General features: G+C 41.6%; 1 protein-coding gene across 8 annotated transcripts in view; it reads left to right on the top strand.

The window, feature by feature from the left end:
• Window positions 1-20676, top strand: part of Yeats2 (YEATS domain containing 2) — a 98162-nt gene that overhangs the window by 35331 nt on the left and 42155 nt on the right. For all 8 annotated transcript variants that reach the window (XM_040751101.1, XM_040751098.1, XM_040751100.1 and 5 more), the window contains 6 exons: window positions 2981-3092; window positions 7056-7100; window positions 9988-10159; window positions 12478-12717; window positions 16869-17027; window positions 18246-18349. In XM_040751101.1, coding sequence (XP_040607035.1) covers window positions 2981-3092; window positions 7056-7100; window positions 9988-10159; window positions 12478-12717; window positions 16869-17027; window positions 18246-18349 — 832 coding nt within the window. The remainder of the gene's footprint in view (window positions 1-2980; window positions 3093-7055; window positions 7101-9987; window positions 10160-12477; window positions 12718-16868; window positions 17028-18245; window positions 18350-20676) is intronic.

The raw sequence follows: 20676 nt of genomic DNA, 5'->3' as shown, positions 1-20676 counted from the left end.
TCAGGGGGTGGAGTTGACACAGGATTTTGCTACATAGACCAGATGGACCTCTCACGTGAATCAGTCCTCTTGTCTCAGCCTCTCAGTGCTGGGATTTCAGCTGTGCACTTCTAATTTAACTGCTGAACAGTAAATTTCCCATGCCTTTGATAGGACATAATAATAATGCTTCCTCAGATATTTGAGAGGCTCTTCCTGTGACTTCCAGGATACACTTGCTTCAGATGTCATTTGTGTGACTGTTGTACCCCTATCAGTAGGCTGTGGTCCCTCACATATTCTGGCATGTCTGTCATTTATGTGACTGTGTTGTACCTCCTGTCACTTAAGTTATGGTCTCTGATAACACTCCGGTGTACATGTTGTTTATGTGACAGTGTTGTACCCTGTCACTAGGCTTGGTCCTTGACACGCTTCAGTGTGTCTTGTCATTTGTGTGACTGTGTTATACCCCTGTCGCTAGACTGTGGTCCCTGACACACTCCAGCCTTGCTGTCCTTTATGCTACTGTTTATGCTCCGAGTCAGTTGGCTATGGCTCCTGATACTCTCCAGCATATCTGTATCCTTTTAAAATATTCTTCTGAGACCTAGCATACCATTCCAGATATGGTATTGTGTAAAGCAGGGTTAAGAAGTTAGCCTGTGTCTTGGACTTACTATATGCTCCATGGGACTCCAAAGCTTGCTTGTGCCTGGAGTCAGGATTAATTTGATGTAACTTGATGCAGCTACTGGAAAACTTCGTTTAATTTCTTTTTTTTTTTTTAATCAAAGTACAAATGTATTTCTCATGGTGACCGATCTCCTCATCATTGCACATTACCTGATGAAGAATTCGGGTATTTTCTTCTATAGAAATCATCTTTTTCATACATGGTTAACTTGTCATGACTACCCTTGACCAACTTGCTAAGAGCTTTGATAGCAAACTTTATTAGCCAGTCACTAAGTGTGTGCTCAACTCTAGACTTTGTGTAGAAATTACAAAAAATGAACTCCTGGTCCCTGCCTGTGGGGAGTTAAATGGCCTATCCCTAGCCTTGGTGCTTGTGAGACTAAGGTGGGCTAGTGTGACTCTAGCCTGACAGCAGCTTACTATAATCTTGGACATCAGGAGGAGAACTGGGTAGTGAGAAGATCTGCCACCATGGACACTTCTACTAGTATAGTAGTGAGAGCATGGACTGTAGCCTAGGGCTTAAGTTTGAATCCTGGGTTTACTGCTTGCTGCTGTGTGGCTTTGCAAGCTAGTTATGCAGTTGAACTGTGCCTCCAGATGGTGCTTAGTGAGGTTGTAAACATTGACTAATAGATCCAGAAGGTTTACAACAACATTTGTGTTACCGAAATACTCCATGGAAATCAGAAATGTCCATCCTTGGAGAAACGTTTTAGTTCTTTTGAATGTCTTCTATGTAGAGAAATGATTTATTTATTCTTTGTGATTCCAAATCTAGAACTTTAATGCAGCAGATAGACCTAGCTGGTATTGAACTTAAAATCCTCTACCTTAGCCTTTCCGATGCTTCATTTACAGGTATGAGCCTTACTCAGCTGAAACCTTCAGTAAGTAGTGCATCCTGACTGACCACTGCTTGTGGTTTTTTTCTTGGTCATGGATGTTTCAACAAAATGAATGTAAACCTGTAGTGCCTAGTATTAAAGCCATGGAGATGGCCACAGGCTGAGAGACCAAATGTAAAGCAGAGACAAAACCAGACTTTGAAAGTTGTCTGTGTGTACTCCATTTCTGCCCTTAAGAGATTTGGCTGGTCTTGGCAAACACTATCCACACCTGGTGGATGGCTAGTTTTGCTGTAGTCTAGCACATAGAGCAACTACATAATAGCTTGCTACAAAGTTGAGTTACTCTGACTCAGAGTAACTGACCTACTTTTCAGGCTGCTCCTAAATTCAGACTATTGCCTGTCTCAGACACTGAGTTTGTGGATCTGCTTGTTAATTTCTGTGGTAGGCTCCTCTTGGGCTGTGTTCTGAGATTCTGACCTAACTGAATTCATGTTTCAGTTTTCCAATAACATATCCCAGGGAGAATGGCTTTCCCTGCACTTATTACAATAATTCTACTCACAGAATCGCAGACGTTTTCAGTTTTCAAACATTCTTTCTCAAGCCATGTGGTAGTGGTGCACACCTTTAATCCAAGTACTCAGGAGGCAGAGGCAGGCAGATTTCTGAGTTTGAGGCCAGCCTGGTCTACAGAGTGAGTTCCAGGACATCAAGGGCTATGCAGAGAAACAAAACAATAACAACAAAAAATTCTCCTGCCTGTTAACTTAAATTATATAGTTTGAATACTTCAGGATCTCTTAATTAAGTTTCATTTTTTTTATTGTGGAAAATTATATACATACACAACAACAAAGAGTATGATGAACCTTCACGTGCCCAAAGTGATTAGTCTCCTCTATTGATTTCTCTATATTCTTTCTTCATAACTTATATTGTCACTGAATATTTCTTAGTCCAGGTAGCATTCGGTATACACTCCTGTTCTCTGAGATAACAGCCGCTATGTAGGGAAGATATTAGTGTGAGCAGCTTGCTTTCTTTTTATGAAGTCCTTTTGGCAGATAGCACCAATCAAATGACAACTTTTAGATTGAACATTATGATTTATTTTGGTTTGGGATGCACATCTGGCTTCCTGCACCTGTCAGGTGCCAAGCAGGGTTTCTGACTCTAGTGTGACGTTTTCACTCTAGTTCCACTTAAGAAAATGACTTTGGATCATACAGTCTGTACCTCTTAGCTAAAATCATTTGGTAATGTGTGTGTGTGTGTATGTGTGTGTGTGTGTGTGTGTATGTGAAACTCAACATTGCTGATTTAGCAACTCATGAAGAAATGTAACTGATTCTTGGGAAGAATGAATTTCTGTTTTGTGTCTTAGAAAAGCTCTTTAAGAATGAGAGTGTAAACATAGGTAAATATGTAAAATGTCTGCTTTTCCCTAGAGAGCCCCCTTTTCATCTGACTAGAAGAGGCTGGGGTGAGTTTCCTGTGAGAGTGCAAGTTCATTTTAAGGACAGCCAGAACAAGCGGATAGATATCATACACAATCTGAAGGTACTGTAGCGGTGTACCACTCCCTGGAAATGCAGTGTCTGTTTACATTACATGCTTGGAGTAGTAGCATTTGATTTCCTGAGGACCATGGCTGCAGATGGTGGAAGCAGGGTAGTCCCTGAGCATGTGATAGTTACTGCTGCAACGCTTCCTCCTCAAAGCGGAGCGACAGTCACTTCACAACACTCGTAGACTCTTCGGAAATGTGAATTGACTCTCCCTCCCCCTTCCCCCTTTCTTTCATTCTATTCTTTTCTTTCTTGGTTTTCAAGACAGGGTTTCTCTGTGTATCCCTGACTGTCCTGGAACTCACTCTGTAGACCAGGCCTTCCTTGAACTCCGAGATCCACTTGCCTGTGCCTCCCAAGTGTTGGGATTAAAGGCGTGCACCACCACTGCCCAACAAGACTTCACTTCTTTGACACTGTTAATGTGATGTTGAAGACATCTTTCTCATTTAATCTATTTATTTTCTATAATGTGAGGCAAATACTTTGTGACATTTAATCCCGAACACTGTAAATACAAGCATCACACAAAATACATAAAGATTAAGTGGAGTGAACATATTTGGACAATAAGGTTGTAATAGTTTTGAATTGAATATCCTTCACTGGTCTACCCATGTGGTTTGTTTATTCAGCCATTACAATTCATATTTATTGAATATTTTCTATACAAGGAGAAAAACTACTGTTAGAGTACATGAAAAGCAGAACATAAAATTGCATGCAGAAAAGGTTGAGCAGTTACAAGCCCTAGATTCAGTCCCCAGCATCAATTAAAAAATAAGTAAAATTTTTAGAGTTATGAAATAGTGGTAGAGCACTTGACTAGCATATACAAGAAATTCTCAGGATCACATGTTAAAGAAAAAGATCTTCCATGATTTTTAACGGTTAAAAAAAATCAAAGTGTTAGATTAATTAGAATAACATTGTGGGCAGTTGTTCTGCTCTTCGATTTGTGTTTTGTTTCAGTTTTTAACTTAGTTTTTTGCAATGTGACTATTACAGTTGGAAGACAATTTTTAAAGTTCCTTTTGGCAGCTGGGTGTGGTAGAACTAGGGAGGCAGAGGCGGGTGGATCTCTGTAGGTCAGCCTGCTCTACAGAGCAAGTTCCAAGACAGCCAGGACTGTTACACAGAGAAACCTGTCTCGACATCCAATCAATCAATCAATTAAATAAAAAACTAATAAATAAAGTTCCTCTTGCCCCAAGACACCCTGCCTTTGTGCTGATCATTATTGGCTCCCAAAAGTAAACTAAATACAGTTGAAAGCCTCAGTAAGTTTCCTTTTTCTTTCAACCCTGAGATGTGTTGGAACTTTGCTTCTGCTGACGGTAGACAGCACTGCATGTTTCTACTATCTGTGCTTCCTTGAGATGAGAGAAGAATAGAGAGCAGCTTTAAGGAACATGAGAGGCCTTCGACTAGAAGGCAGGCACCACCCCTTACCATGGCTTGGGGAAAGGTCTAAAATAGTTTTTGCTTTTTTAAAACATTTATTTTTATTTTGCACATAGGAGTGTTTTGCCTACATGTGTGTATATATACCACATGCTTGCCTGGTGTCCACAGAGACCAAAAAAGAGCATCAGATTTCCTGAAATGAGTTACAGAGAGTTAGTTGCAAGCCACCATGTAAGTGCAAGGAATAGAACCCAAGCCCTCTCAAGAGCAGCCAGTACTCTTAACCATTGAGCCATCTCTCCAGCCCCAGTGTTTGCTTTCTTTTGGTCACTGCACATACTATTTTATTTGGGAGTGGACCCAGCCCTAATTCATCAAATAAAGGGCTTGTTTACATGTTCTCACCTATTACATTTTTTCAGTTCTCAGTTGAAGACTATTTGATACACAGTGTTTTGGTTTTGTTTGTTCATGTTTGAGAAAGGTTCTCACTATGTAGATCAGACTGGGCTATAACTCACAGAAATAGCTCTGCCTACCTCTGCCTCCTGAGTGCTGGGATAAAGGGTTTGTACCACCACATCCAGTCGTAAAACACAGTAGTTTAAAATGATAGTAAAGTACATTAAAACAGTATTTTTAATTATATGTATGTGTGTGCAGAGGTGCACATTCCTGCAGGTGTCCATGGAGGCCAGAAGCCCTGGATCCCCCTGGAGCTGGAGATAAAAGTGGTTAGAAGCTACCTAACATGGGTGCAGAAAATTAAACTCTGGTCCTGCAAGAATAGTATGCACTTTAGCTGCAGAGATCCTTCTCTGCTTAGCAGCTTGCCTTGAAGCAGGATTTTACTATTTTATTTCATGCTAGCCTGATCTCAGACTCAGCTCAGGAAATAGGGCAAAGTCTGATCTTCCCTGGAACACCTACCCTGGGGAGCAGCAGATCCAGACCTGTTCTCAGTAGGGCATTTGTCAGTAGCTGGGAGAAGTGGCTTGATTGGCTCTTAAATGTAGCAGTACAGGGCTGGAGAGATGGCTCAGCGGTTAAGAGCACTGGCTGCTCTTCCAGAGAACCAGGGTTCAAATCCCAGCACCCACATGGTGGCTCACAACCGTCTATAATGAGATCTGATGCCCTCGTCTGGCCTGCAGGCATGTGTGCAGACAGAACACTGTATACATCATAAATAAATAAATCTTTAAAAAAAATATAGCAGGCTGGGCGTTGGTGGCGCACGCCTTTAATCCCAGCACTCAGGAGACAGAGGCAGGCAGATCTCTGTGAGTTCGAGGTCAGGCTGGACCGACAGCCTCCAAAACAATACAGAGAAACCCTGTCTCGTAAAACCAAAAAAAAAAAAAAAAAAAAAAAAAAAGTACAAAATATAGGGAGACTTATTTCTCTCTTTAGAGGACAGAGACATGGATGTAACCCCAAGTTGTACCATAGTCTTAGCTGAAAGCTTAAATGTTGAAACTCTAGATGTCGGGATCCAGACAGAGCAGTCTTGCTGCACAGGCCTCAGAACCTACAGTACTCTTTCCCTCCACTGGTGCCCATAGGAAGCATTGTCGCTCTCTAGCTAGAGACTGCCAGGATCTCGCACCTGGAAAAGTGGGTTTATATCAAAGGTGTGTTGGTGGCCGGATATCCTGTCCCGTTCCACTTCTCTGCCTCCTGCCTAGAGTCAGCCCAGTTACCGGCCTGTGCTGTGAAGCCTCTTGCACCCCACAAAGATAAAAGAAAAGGCTGTCTGTCCTTCCACGTTGGCCCTGATTCCTCTCCCCACTATGCTGTCTGTCTATGCTGCTCTTGATGATAAACTCCTGTCTCACGTCCCCTTGAAACCTCTCACCACCATTACTTTTTAACCTGCAGAGCACCACAATATGGCAGACTGAGTTGCCTTTCCTATGTGGACTACTACACAGCTTCCCCGATTTGCACTCCTGTCTCCAGGAAACCCTTAAAACCCATGGTTACTGCTCTACCTACCCAGCTTCACTTATTCCTGTTTGTCCTTTGTTTTTCTGCCCAACTTACAGTGTTTGTACCTAAAAGGTGTTAACATTTCTTTTATTGTGGAATATAAGTTGAAATGCTTCAACAATAATCATTTCAATGTAATTATAAACTCTTGTTAGTGACATCATCCCTCCAGTTTATATTCCTTGCCTTAACATAAATCTTTTGTGACGCTAATGTATTTGAAGTATTTGATGTTAGCTGTACCACTTAAATTTTCATTTAAAATTTTTTAGTCGTGCTTTGTAACTACACATTATGTAACCCGTCATTTGAAATATTTTCATACAACTTTTATAAACTCACATTAGTGCCACTTAATACCTTCAAAATTGATGTGGTGTGATTTAGTGAAACGTTATTGGTTTGTGACTATAGATGAGACTGGAAATTTGGGTTTACTCAAATTTCCCCCCAGAATATTGAGGATCAGCTTGTAGTGAACTGCTGTTAGGTAAATCTGTAACCTCAAGCCCACGAGCAGAGTGAAATCTAATGTTTCCCCTTTATCTTTGAATAGCTGGATAGAACTTACACTGGCTTACAGACCCTGGGTGCAGAGACGGTAGGTGTCTTCCCTCAGCCTTGTATGGGGGTGGGGGCTGGGGGAGGTGGTGTGGGGGGGCACGTGCGCATGTTATCAAGTTACCCCCTCCACTTGCCTTTGTGTCTCTGTGAACATGTTTCCTTCACATTATTAGAATCTTAGAGCATTGGCTTCCTGTAACTGCCTTATTGCAGCACATACAGTATCCTCAGGGTTCATCTAGATCATGGAATACATTCCCCCCCTTTTATTTTTATATGAGCATTTTACCTGCATATAAATATCCATCCACCACATGTGTGCCTAGTGGTCATGGAAGTCAGAAGAGGGTGTCAGGTCCCCTGAAGCTGGAGTTCAGGTTAGTCGTAAGCCACCATATAGGTGCTAGGAGCTGAACCCAGGTCCTCTGCAAGAGCAACAAGTACTCTTTTGTTTGTTTATTTAAGATTTATTTTTAATCTTATATATATTTGTATCTGTGTGTGTGCCACACATGTGTGGGTGTGCCCAAAGAAACCAGAAGATTTCAACCCCTGGAGCTGAAGTTAATGGGCAATGGAAACAGAACTCAGGTCTTCCAGAAGAGGAAATGCATGCTATTTGGCTGGAGAGGTAGCTCAGTGGTTAAGAGGACTGACTGCTCTTCCAGAGGTTCTGAGTTGAATTCCAAGCAATCATATAATGGCTCACAACCATCCATGGTGAGATCTGGTGTCCTCTTCTGACCTGCAGGCAAACACGCAGGCAGAACACGGCACACATAATAAATAAATAAATGTTTTTTAAAACTACATGCTATTAGTCACTGAGCCATCTTTCTAATCCCTAAAGATTTTTAAATTTTTATTTATATATGTGCATGTTTTCCCTTCGTGTATATGTACCACAAGTGTACAGTGCCCACAAAGGCCAGAAGAGGGCATCAGATCCCTTTGAAACTAGACTTAATGCACAGTAGTTGACTAACATGTAGAGAGCTAGGAATTGGTCAGCTAGCTAAATCTTCATTGTATATTTATTAGGTGCCTTCTGTGTGCTTTCTCTGGTCCAGATGTTAGGAGTAAAGAGATGAGTAAGATAATTTTTATTTTTTGTAAATGCAGTTCTTAATTTGTCTAAGTAATAAATCTGGAATCAGATATAGAGGAAAATGGTGAGAGATCAGAGAGGAGGAGGAGCAAACTACCGCCTCACCTTACCTCCTTAGCATCTCAGTAGACAAGAGAGTGAGTCCCTGTTTCTCCTTGCTTATATCCTGTTTCTGCCCAGCTAGCTCAACCTCTGTGGTTAACTAGTGGCAAGACTTTATTTGTACAAGCAAGATATCACCACATACCCCCTTTTTGGCTAAAATTTAAAAAAGTTATAGCTAATATAAGGAAAACCATAAACAGCAAGTATAATAACCATATACAAGCCATAAGTACATCAACAATGTCTAGTCCATTAGCATTTGACAAATTCAGAGAAAATACTCCATTATCTGTTTTTTCTTGATCAGTTCAAAGTCTTGCACCTTATTTACTTTCTATTCTAATTTGCATTATCAAATTATCTTTTAATGTCTTTCAATCCTATTACACTTAACACATCTTCAGTGAGTTTCTTTACTGATTCTGATAAGCAAGGAAAGCTATAACTATACTATGTAGTCTTCAACTCCCTCAGAGACCCAAAAAAGAAATAATATTAACTGAGTAAACAGGAAGTGCAAGCAAGAAACTTCCAAAAGATGTGAAAAGTGACAGAAACAGCTGGCTGTCTGGACAGGCACCCAAGATGGCTCTGCAATGTTGGGACATCCATCTTCGGCCTATAGACCTAGCATATCTGACAGACATTATCTGAAGGACTGGACTGTCTTGTCTTTGCAAGGTTGGCAGTCACTCTTTTTGGTGTTCTGTTTGCCCAATTTGGACAGCAAACTTTCAGCAGCTGAGGCAAGGGCACTTCTTGCTCAGTGGCTTACCTTTGCCACAAAGAAAGTAAACTCCATGTGGAGTTTTCTTCAATGCCATCATGTTAAATGCTATGTTCTGTAGACCTCTAAGTGTTTGAAGACAACCTGTCTTTCTAAAATGTCTGTTTGACAGTTTTTGATGTTTTTGAGCAGAAGGACAATGACCTAGTCTGCTTTCTATTGCTGTGCTAAGGACCATCACCAAAGTGACTTGGGGTGGAAAGGACTTTATCTTACATTTTCCAAGTCATAACCCATCCCTGAAGAAAGTAAAGTAGGGCAGGAATTCAAGCAGAGTCTGTGGAGGAATTCTGCTTATTGGCTTGTCCTCTGTAGTATGTCCAACCTGTTTTCTTATATAACTCAGAACTGCCAGCCCAGGGGTGACACTGCCCGCAGTGGGCAGGCAGGACCTAATGCGGAAATATGAAGCTACACAAAATAGGGATTCTCACATAAATCACTAATCGAAAAATGCTCCTCAGGCTTGCCCATAGACCAGTGTGATGGAGGCATTTTCTCAGTTGTGGTTCCTCTTCCCCAGTGACTCTGGATTGTGTCAAGTTAGCAAACACTAGCGAGCACAGACCGTAAACACTGAACACAGGCATAGACAGTTTCAACTGCAAATAAGTGCTGTCTGGAGAAGAGTAGCTGGCTTAGGGGTCTTGCATTAATTAAGTCACAGTGGATAGGGAAGGTCTTCCTGAGAGGGTGGCATTTCACTTGTACTGGTGGAAGGTTGCTTTAGAGGAAGAAAGTTGAGAGCAGTAGAAACAATAAAGGGAAAGGAGGGGGCTCACCTGAGGCACCCAGCTGTTAAAGCAGGTGATGAAAATCTCATTCTGTAGCTAGAGATCACTGGTTTCTTTCCGCAAGGCACTGGGTCGAGCTCTGTAGCACTGACGATGGACTCATGAGCCTACTTGTTGCCCAACTGTGTAGGTAGTGGATGTTGAGCTTCACCGGCACTCTCTTGGCGAAGACTACATTTACCCTCAGTCATCTGAGTCAGACATATCTGACGCCCCTCCATCTTTGACCATTCCAGCCCCAGTGAAAGCTTCCCCAGTGGCACGGTCTCCTGAGCCAGCATCTGCTGCCCCTGCTGGAGAAGGTAATGTGGTGCTCTTGCTTGAGGGAGTCCCTCTCTGGGTGTGTTTCTTGTGTGGGTGACTCCGGATTTCTGTTTTCAGCAGCTCGAAGTCAGTGGAATGAATGAATGAATGAATGAATGAATGAATGAATGGGCATGCTGCCTCTAGCATACAGCCCTATTGTGAAAACAGCTAAACTTCTCTTCTTGGAAACAAGTTTTTCATAAATTTCTAAATTTTATAAAAGGTGAAAAGGCCACAAAAGTCATTGGATTTCTATCCTTTTGAAACATTTTATTTTGTTTGATTTGATGTGTATGAGTGTTTTGGTTGTATGAATGTCTGCGTATCACATGCTCTTAACAGCCAAGCCATCTATATTTGTATCCTTTGCGGAAGACTTTCTGGCTCGGATTCTGATTGTGTGAATAGGAGACTACTCCTAGGGAACAAAAATAACATTCAGCATCAACAAATGTATTTTGACTGTAACATTTTTATCATTTAACAAGACTATAAATGTATTAATTTTTTTTTAGTTTTTACACATATAAGTAGTTGATTCTAAGTGTTTATTTTATCTCTACAGTGGTATTTTAGTGTGGTAATATTTTTGTTTGTTTTAAGTTTTCTTTCCTGATTTTTAAATTCATATTATTCTAAAACATGAGACAATGGACTTGTATTCTTTTGTATTATGTAGCTTCTGGTTAATGTGTTTTCCAATTTCCTTGTATTAGTTACTTTCTCATTAATGTGACCAACTACCCAACAAACAGCAACTCACAGGCAGAGTTTATTTTGGCTCACGGGTCAGAAGAATTTAGGGGTGTGTGTGTGTGTGTGTGTGTGTGTGTGTGTTGGAGCCCACTGAGAGTAGAAGACAGTGTCAGAGCCCTTGGAGTGCCCAATGTGGGTGTTGAACCAAACTTTGGCTTCTGCAAGAGTAGCAAGTACTCTTTTTTTTTTCATATTTTTTTATTTAACTTTTTACACATGTTACTCTCAAGCAAGTACTCCTAAACCTTGAGCCTAACTCCGCAAATCTCCAAGGTTTTAACAGTTGTAACATTGCTCAAAAATGTGAATTCAGCGTCTCCAGTAAAAATCAAGGCAGCTTCTTAACTGGACCCTGTATAATCAAAAAGATTATGTACTTCTATATTGCCATACAAAGTGAACATTCTCATTCCTGAAGGAGGGAATAAAGACTGAATCAAAGCAAACAAACCCTGCAGCTCCATGTCTGTCATCTGCTCTCCAACAGTTTTGGGTCCCTTTCTTGTCCCATGTTCTGTTTCCTGACCCTAACCTCTTGGAATTGGCATGGTTGTACACTCACTCAGTACCATGTGGATATTCCCTGGTTTTGCTACCAGTTTGTAGCCTGACATTCTTGGGCCACAGCTCCAGTAGCCTGTGTGGCCTTGAATAGGATTCCTGCAGATTTTGTCTTTTCAGTTTTAAGTTTTGCAGTGAGTTTGTTTCTTCAGCTCTCCCTGAAGCACCTGCTCTGTTTGCCCTGCCTACAGCTTTAAGTGGCATTCAAGCAGTGAATGTTAGCTGTGGAACAGCTTGAATGTTGTGCTGTCTTATGGTTTCTTTAACCAAACAGCTTAGTCTTTGGAGTTTAAGTTCAACCACACTCACACAGCCAGGGCAGGGACAGAAAGCAGCCAGTGTCTTTCATAGTTTGCCTTAGTTTTGGTTGTTTATGTTTGCTTATTGGAGTATAGCACAAATGGCTTCTAGTTCAGTTCTCACCAGAGTCCTTAGTCCCTCTGAAGACCTGGGATGCCTGGCATCATTTTGCTTCCCCATAGTCCACCAGAATGGCCTATTGAACTCCGCTTACAGTGTCCTAGGGCTTCTCTAGCTACAGATCCAAACTCTTCCACACCCCTCCAGATGCTATTTCCAAAGACTATGAGCTACATGTTTTAAGTTCAGCAAAATCATGACCTCACTCTTGGTTCTTGGTACTCCTGCAACTAATTATCTGTATTAGTTACTTGTCACTGACGAGGGAGTGCTACCATTCACATTCAGAGTGGGTCTTCTCAGTTTAAACTTCTTTGGAGATTCCCACAGATACCCAGATCTAGTCAGGCTGACAAAAAAGATGGATCTATCACATCCCTGAGATGCAAGTTTACCTAAACAGAATTCGTTTTCTACAAGAAATGTATAAAGGAGTAATCAGTGTTTATTTTATATCAGCAGTTGGTTTAAATTGAAGTAACGTTGAATAATGTAGTTAACAGTTGTGTTCGCTTTCCATAGCTGGAAGGTGTTTCATAGTAATTGATTTCGTTATTTGTTGTTGAATTTCAAACAGGATTCCCAGATAACCCTGAAGCAGAGAGACACAATACATTTTATTCTTTACCATCTTCGTTGGAAAGAACACCCACCAAGGTGACAACAACACAGAAAGTTACCTTTTGCTCACATGGCAATTCTGCCTTCCAACCCATCGCATCAAGCTGCAAAATCATGCCGCAAAGCCAGGCACCTAATCCCGAGTCACCGGGGAAGTCCTTCCAGCCCATCACCATGAGCTGTAAGATTGTCTCAGGTATGCAGAGTGGGTGACACTGAATGGCTGGGAACATACTTTTTTGTTGATTTGGGATATTTTAAGATAGGCTCTCAGACTGACGTGGAACTTACTATATAGCACAGGCTGGCCTTGAGCTCAGAGTATTCCTCCTAGTACTCAGATTACAGGTGAGAGCCACCATTCCCAGCTCAGAGAGGTGCTTCTACACAGCCATGTGTACCAAAGGAGAGAGAGTTCATCCCTGTTGGTTGGTGAAGCTGTCACAAAGAAAAGCACAGTTCATATATATATATGGAAAGAATTTCTGAATAGGGTGAAAAAAGAGGCCCAAGGTATTCCAGTTATTTCCTGGTAAATGTGTGCTCTACTATATGGCCAGAGCTAAGATTAAAATTGAATTTGCGGAGTCTTTAGAAACCAAAGTAACAAGTAGTAGAAAAGCAAAGCCTTTGACTTCATTTTAAGGGTTGAGTTGATGTGGAATTGAATTGCCTTTTATTTTTCTCTATCCAGGTTAGAAATTGTTCAATCTTATGAACAGTCATTTTGAGACTTCCTTTTTGCTGAGGACCTTTGTCTAGTGACAGTTTCACATTTATGCTAACTAAAGTACTAATGAAAACATACATATGTTAGCTATACTTCAGGAAAGACAGAAAGAGATAGTTGAAAACAAAGTAGGGGAACACTTTTGTATAATTTTATTTTATGTGTATGAATGTTCTGACTGCACGCTTGTGTGTACCATGTGTGCACCAATGGAGGCCCAGAGAGGACATTTATCCCCTGGAATTGGAGTTACAGGTCATAGTGAAACACCATGTATATGCTGGGAACTGAGTCTGGGTCAGTGCCCAGTGCTTTTAATAGACAAGCCATCTGTCCATCCCTGTATATTCCTTCCTTCCTTCCTTCCTTCCTTCCTTCCTTCCTTCCTTCCTTCCTTCCTTCCTTCCTTCCTTCCTTCCCTGGATTCCTCCCTCTCTCTTCCCGGGGGTTGGGGGGCATAGTATATACAGGGTTCTGCCTACATATATGCTTGGACTCCAGAAAAGGGCACCAGATCTCATTATAGACAGTTGTGAGTCACCATGTGAATGCTGGGAATTGAACTCAGGACCTCTGGAAGAGCAGCCAGTACTAACCTATGAGCCATCTCTCCAGCCCTCCTCTATATAAATTTTAAAAGAAAGGAAATGAGAATATTTATTACTGTGCACAGACAGCCAAGCAGAAAGAGAAAATGCACCTTTACAGTTAACAGAGGGAAACAAACCTGTAGTTTTATCTGCTAAGAATTTTGAAACTTCCTGCTTCAAAAGTGGAGTAAGCTTTATACATTGTTTTGAGGTTTACAGATGACTGCTTTGATGAGGTAGGTAATTAAGGGGGTTTAACAGTGCATGAATAAAATTTGAAAATATCCTTTGGGATTCTGTGACTCTTGATAGAGATTTCCTCCTCTGGTAAGTTTCATACTTTCCTATTCAAAATGTATTCCAAATCAAAACCCAGAATTCCTCAATTTAGATATTCACCTACCGATTTTAGTGTCCTTGCATATTCAGTATCATAAATATTGGCCTATAGTACTAAGAGATTTATTATATTAAAATACTACAGTTCTGCTGGGCGTTGGTGGTGCTCGCCTTTAATCCCAGCACTTGGGAGGCGGAGGCAGGCAGATCTCTGTGAGTTGGAAGCCAGCCTGGTCTACAGAGCAAGTTCCAGGACAGCCTCCAAAGCAATACAGAGAAACCCTGTCTCGAAAAACAAAACAACAGCAAAAACCCTATAGTTCCATATTGTTAAAATAAAACATTGCTTTTTGGATTTTTTTCTTTAGGATCTTTTTATTGTTCTTTTGAGACAGGGTTTCTCTGTGTAGCCCCAGCTTACTGGAACACCTAACTCTGTAGAGCAATCTGGCCTTGAACTCAGAGATCATCTGCCTTTGCCTCCCAAGTGCTGGGATTAAAGACCTGTGCCACCACTGCATGGCTGCTTTTTGGATTTTTAAAAATATAAATATATTGACGTTATGTCTTCCCTCTCATCCCTCCAAACCTTACCATGTTTCCATGCCCCCTTCAAACTCATGACCTTTCCTTTTTAAATTATGGCTGTGTGCATGTGTGTGTAAATAAATATATAAATGTACCCTGTTGAGGCTGCTTAGTGTTGCTTCTGTGCAGGTAATTAAGGGTGTTTCGCAATCCATGAGTATTGCTGCCCACTTGAGAACAGTTTAGGTGCTCATCCCTCTCTTGGCATTCTTTAATTGCCTGTAGCTTTTCATCTAGGCTGAGGCCCTGTGCAAGTCTCCCCACCCATGTTGGTTCTTTTTCAGCTCTTGTTTAAGTAGCCATATTGTTGAAATTTTGCTGATGGCTAACTGAAGTCTTAAATTACATATTCTTCCATGTCTCTGAACCTGGAATGCATGTGTGTTTGTTGTTTGTGTGCATGTTGTTATAATCATTTACCAAAACCAAAATATTAGTTGAAAACAACCTTGTAAATTGAGTACCCACCATAAATTCTGAACAAAATATTCAAATCTCGCTTGAAAGTGTTTGTTTTCTGTTGGAATCTGTGACTTAATCCCTTATAAAACTTGAAGATTTTAGCCAGTTGTAGTGATACACATCTTTAATCCCAGCATTCAGAAGGCAGAGGTAGGTAGATCTCTCTGAGTTTGAGGCCAGCCAAGGCTACAAAGAGAAAACCTGTCTCATCAAACAAACAAACAAACAATCCAAAGCCTGTAAAGAACTCCTCATTGCTTCCCCATGTGATACTTTCTGTTCAGGAAAAGAGAGAAAGAGGCCCTTTGCTAGGGACAGACACAGGCAGATTCAGGCTCACATAGCAGACAGGGACAGCGGAAGTTTCAAAGAGAACAAAGTAGAGAATTCCCGTCTGGGCTGGCTTTCAGTCAGTGACAAGGGAGAATGCTTTCTAGATTTCTTTTCTCCAACTCAGAAATCCTCTGACACCTGAGTGCTGGGATTAAAAGCATACGCTGCCACACATGGCCTGCTTTTTAGACTTTAGTCTTGTTATGAAAGACCTCGGCATCAAAGCGCTGGGCACTGAACGAACCCTTTGCCCAAGAACTGGGGCCAGACCACTGGATGCAAATGCAAGAGGTGATTTATTGAGTACACAGGCGCCTGCGGATGCTACTGCAACACGGGTGCAGAGCATACTGGGCTTGCAGGGAGCACGATATTTATAGAGTTTTAATAGTTACATAAGTATCAGCGTAGCAACAGGCATTTCATTGGCTTATCTTGGGGGCAGGGGTAGTTCCCACGGACTAAGTTTCCTGGTATTACCTCATGAAAGACCCTGACACACTTCAGCAATTATTATCCGGGTCCCATGACGGCTCTGGTGACCACAGATCCTGTTTGACATCCTGCCAGCTGGGCGAGGCACCAGGTCTGGGTTTTTTCATAGGCAACGGCCTGGCCTTGTTTTTCTTTTCCTAGGGGGTCCTGGGTAGGGGTCTTTCAGTTAAATGTAACTTTATTTTCCCTAGGGGTTAAGGATGGGCTCAGAGATTTTTTTTTTTTTTTTTGAGGCAGTCTCTATGTATCTCTTTACTGGCCTGGAACTTGATGTGTAGAGCAGGCTAGCTTTAAATTCAGAGATGTGTCTGCCTCTGCCTCCTGAGGGATGGCATCAAGGCATGTGCTGCCACACCTGGCCTCACAATCTGTTTTTTTGTTTTCTTTCTAAGTTTTTATGTTTAGGGGTGTTTCATCTGCTTGTATATCTATGAACCACATGTAAGCAATGCTAGCTGGAGGCCAGACAAGGACTTTACGTCCCTTGAAACTGAAGTTACAGATAGTTGTGAGCTGCCATGTGGGTGCTGGAAAGTAAAGTTCTTCTAGAGGAGCAACAAGTGCTCTTAACTGCTGAGCCATATCTCCAGCTCCTCAATTTGTTTCTAATCAGTTTCTCAGTTTCCTGGTTCTGGTCATGATTCCAGGTACGCAGGGTAAGAGCATGGCCTGGCCTCAGCTACACTGACTGAGCCCGGCTCAGTATCTGAAGTGCCTGTTCTCTTGTCTGACTTGTCTTCTTTGTCTTTGACGTCCTCCTACTTAAATTATATGTGTACTTTGTTTCTCTCCTTTCTTTAACTAACAAAGGTTCTCCGATATCAACTCCAAGTCCATCACCATTGCCTCGCACCCCAACTTCCACTCCAGTTCATGTGAAGCAAAGCACTACCAGCTCTGGTATAAACAATCCTCATATTATTGTGGATAAGCCTGGGCAGGTTATTGGAGCCTCCACTCCAACTACAGGTATGTATAAGCAATACACATGCACTAAAGGATTGATCTTTAATTAATGATAAAATCCTACCATGAATTCTCCATCCATAAGTTACTTAAGTGTGTATAAAAGGAGCTCCATACAGTATCCCTGGGGAAGATTCTCTGTGTATGAAAGTTCAGTGTTTAGTTCAATTAGAAGCCTTTTCTGCAGTCCCCACTGTCCCTGTAGTACAGCACAGCTGCATGGTTCTGTCTGCAGTCACCACACTGTCCCTGTAGTCTAGCACAGCTGTGTGGAACCTGTCAGGATTTCTGGTTTCCTTTTTTAATATTCTTTCACTAACATTGTACCCATTTCCTTCATTTAACCTATGTTTATACACATGCTCCCAAAGCGTAATCTTCCCCTATTAAATAAGAACAATAGTGAAAAGAGAATTAAAATAAAATGAATGATGATATGATAATGAAACTGGTTTTCCCCACCCCACACTGCTCCCCATGTATTAGGATTAACACATACTGTATATGCTTGGCTTTTCCACATGGGTGTTTTGTTTTGAAATTTTGCAGTTTTTGAGTCATTTGCATGTAGAACTCATTTGAGAAGTACTGCTTTTAGCATAGTTGGGTGTGCTAAGTAGATGTCTTTGGGGCTACGTATTAGTTTTAAGAATCAGCCACAACTCTGACAGAGGCAAATTTGATAGATGAATATGTTGCTGAATATCACTTTAGGTTTAAATATTTACTGTTGATAATGGAAAGCCACTGTGCAGCTGTGGGATAACTTGTAGCATTTGGAGACAGGTGCAGCAGAAGCTGGCATTCATTGGGATGTATGCATGTTGGCCCGTTTGTTAAGTGACCTACGTCCTTGTGTTATACTGTCACTTTTCCGTAGGGAGCGTGGTATGCTGTATACATGCCACCACTTTTTCTTTTGGTCCTTACTAGCTTTTTACTGCTTTCTAGGCTGGACATGTAATCAGCTTATAGGGAAGACGTAAGTGTGTGTATATATTCGAGTGTATGTATACTCATGCACTAGAGTGTATGTCAATGTGTGTCTGCGTGTGGTGTGAATTTGCACATGTGTGTTTGTACTTTTAGTTTTGAATTTTTAACCCTTAGAAATGAAAAGTAATCAAAAATAGGGAAGGGTAGTGGAAAATGATTTTAAAATTACATTTTGTAAACTTGATTTTGTTGTTCCATAACTTTTAACTCTGTCTTGCTTATCAGGAAGCCCTACAAGCAAGCTACCAGTGGCCTCTCAGGTTCCCCAAGGAACAGGATCTCCTGTTCCTAAAATTCACGGAAGTAGTTTCTTAACGTCTACAGTCAAGGTAAATGCTTCCCTCTTTACTGCACTGCACAAACTCAGAAGGTACACTAGCCAATGGCAGTGCTTCATCGTGAAGACCATTTCCTCACTTGGTTTCTTCCTGGTGCAGAAGACAGTTCTCAGCGTGTCTTGTCAAGTGATCACCCAGTATCAATTTGAAAGCTCAGTGTGGAGGAGAGGCACACTTTTATTAAAAATACTACAGTAGAGGCTGGAAAAATGGCTTGACTGTTGAGAGAACTGGCTGCTCTCGAAGAGGACCGCAGTTCAGGTCCCAGCACCCACCTGGCAGCATGCATCTACCTATAACTCCAGCTTCAAGGGATCCAGTGCCCACTTTAGCCTTTGTGGTCACTGCACACACATGTCCATACACACACACACACACACACACACACACACACACACACACACACTCACTCATTTGTCAGCATGTTTCCTGGTGGTACCAGGAGCAAACCTTGTCCCCTTTGCATATATTAGCCTGGTAGTTATTTAAGCGAGCTTGTAATCTTCATAGTAGATAGTAGTTCAAAATTTGACTGTTCCGTACTATGATCTGACTTATTCCAACCAAACTGATGAAAATCTGCTCAGTGTTTGGCAAAAGCACATCCCAATTTGTCTATTTGCTCAAGATGACTGTCTTAAATGGAAGCCATTGCAATGATGACTCCTGTGTGAATGACTCTGAGAATCTCTTCCTGGTGTACCCAACCCAGCATTCTTCTCACATAGATAGCTGATAGCCATCATGGATAGTTTCCAGATCCAAATGAGGGCTTCCTGTGGTTAACTCCCTTGAAGCTCTTACCTCTACCATTTATTTTTAATATTTGATGACATTTCATTGCATCGTCAAGAAGTAGTCCTAACTTTAATTCTTGCCCTTAAAGATCAGTCACAGCCCTTATCTCTGAGACCTGTTATTTGTCTTTGGTGATGGAGACAAACAGCTGTGGTTCTGTGTTTGGTTGCTTTCCACTTTCTGTTCCACTGTCCGTTTTTATTTATTTTTTAAATTTACTTTGTGGTAATGTCTCACTATGTAGCCCAGGCTGTGACTCCGACTCTTCCTGCCTCAACTTCCTGAGATCTAGGAGTACCTTGCTCATTGCTTTCCTCCCCTTTTTCTTGCTTTTGAAAAAGTCACTTTTCGTTGGTATTCCAGATAGTGAGTGAATTTTTCCAGGCAAGTTGAGAGTACATGAGGAAAAGCAACATATAAACATCACCATTGCTTGTTAGAATCATTTCTTTAGTGCCTATGCTTTAGGAATATAAAGCAAAATACAATCTGTGTCCCATACCATCTGGCAAACAACTAAACATACAAATGAATAAAGCACAAATATTAGGACTGTGCATGTAGATCAGTTGGTGTTGTGTGACAAGACTTTTCTTAGGGAGGTACAAAACTCATGTCTACTCACTCGAGAGAGGGAGCCAATGACAGACCAAAGTCTGGCTTGATGAACTAATGGGTGTATGGGTTACTTACAGGAATGTGGGTGAGGGGTTACTTATAGGAGCAGAAATGATTCAGACAGCTGTATCACCAAAGCCCATCCTGGAATGGATGACAGCTCACAGTAGAGAGTTGCCTGGAACACTGCACAGCCTGCAGGTAGCTCAGGAGGTTGGAGAGTTGTCCCTTCCAGGTGCCTCAGTCAGTCTAAACCTTCCCCAGCCTGCTGGGACGCCTCAACTTCTTCCAGACTGGTCTTGAGTCTTTGCAGTTTTCCTGATCTGAGAGGGACTCTGCACTCTTTATTGCTTACTCTAACAGGGAGACCCCAGTGGAGCTTTCTGGGGGACAGAGTGTTTTATTCTGTAGGGAACTGTTACACGCTGCACTGGTAGAATACTTGCCTAACTTGCACAAAGCCTTGGGTTCAGTCCACAGTGCCACATGAAACCAAGTGTGATGTCGTACACATGTAACCCCAGCACTCAAGAAGTAGAGGCAGCAGGAACAGAAGTTCAAAGTCATCTTTGACTGCATAGTGAGGCTAGCCTGGCTACGTGACACCCTGTCTTAAAAGCATAAAATCAGTCAAACACTGAAGGTATAAATAGGACTCTTAACATTCATCAGGACATAGATGAGTGACCTTTTGCTGAGTTAAAACTTTGCTTTTGGTTTCTTTGTTATGTTTTTGTTTTTTTGAGGCGGCGTCTTGCTATAAAGTACAAGCTAGACTTCTTGTTAGTTTGTTTGCTTGGTTGTTTTTCAAGACAAGGTTTTTCCGCATCTTTGGAGCCTGTCCTGGAACTCACTCTGTAGACCAGGCCGGCCTTGAACTCACAGAGATCTGCCTGCCTCTG

Source organism: Mesocricetus auratus, unplaced genomic scaffold, assembly GCF_017639785.1.
Source record: "Mesocricetus auratus isolate SY011 unplaced genomic scaffold, BCM_Maur_2.0 Super-Scaffold_100008, whole genome shotgun sequence".
Lineage (NCBI taxonomy): Eukaryota > Metazoa > Chordata > Mammalia > Rodentia > Cricetidae > Mesocricetus > Mesocricetus auratus.
This window is presented reverse-complemented; position numbering and strand designations above follow the sequence as displayed.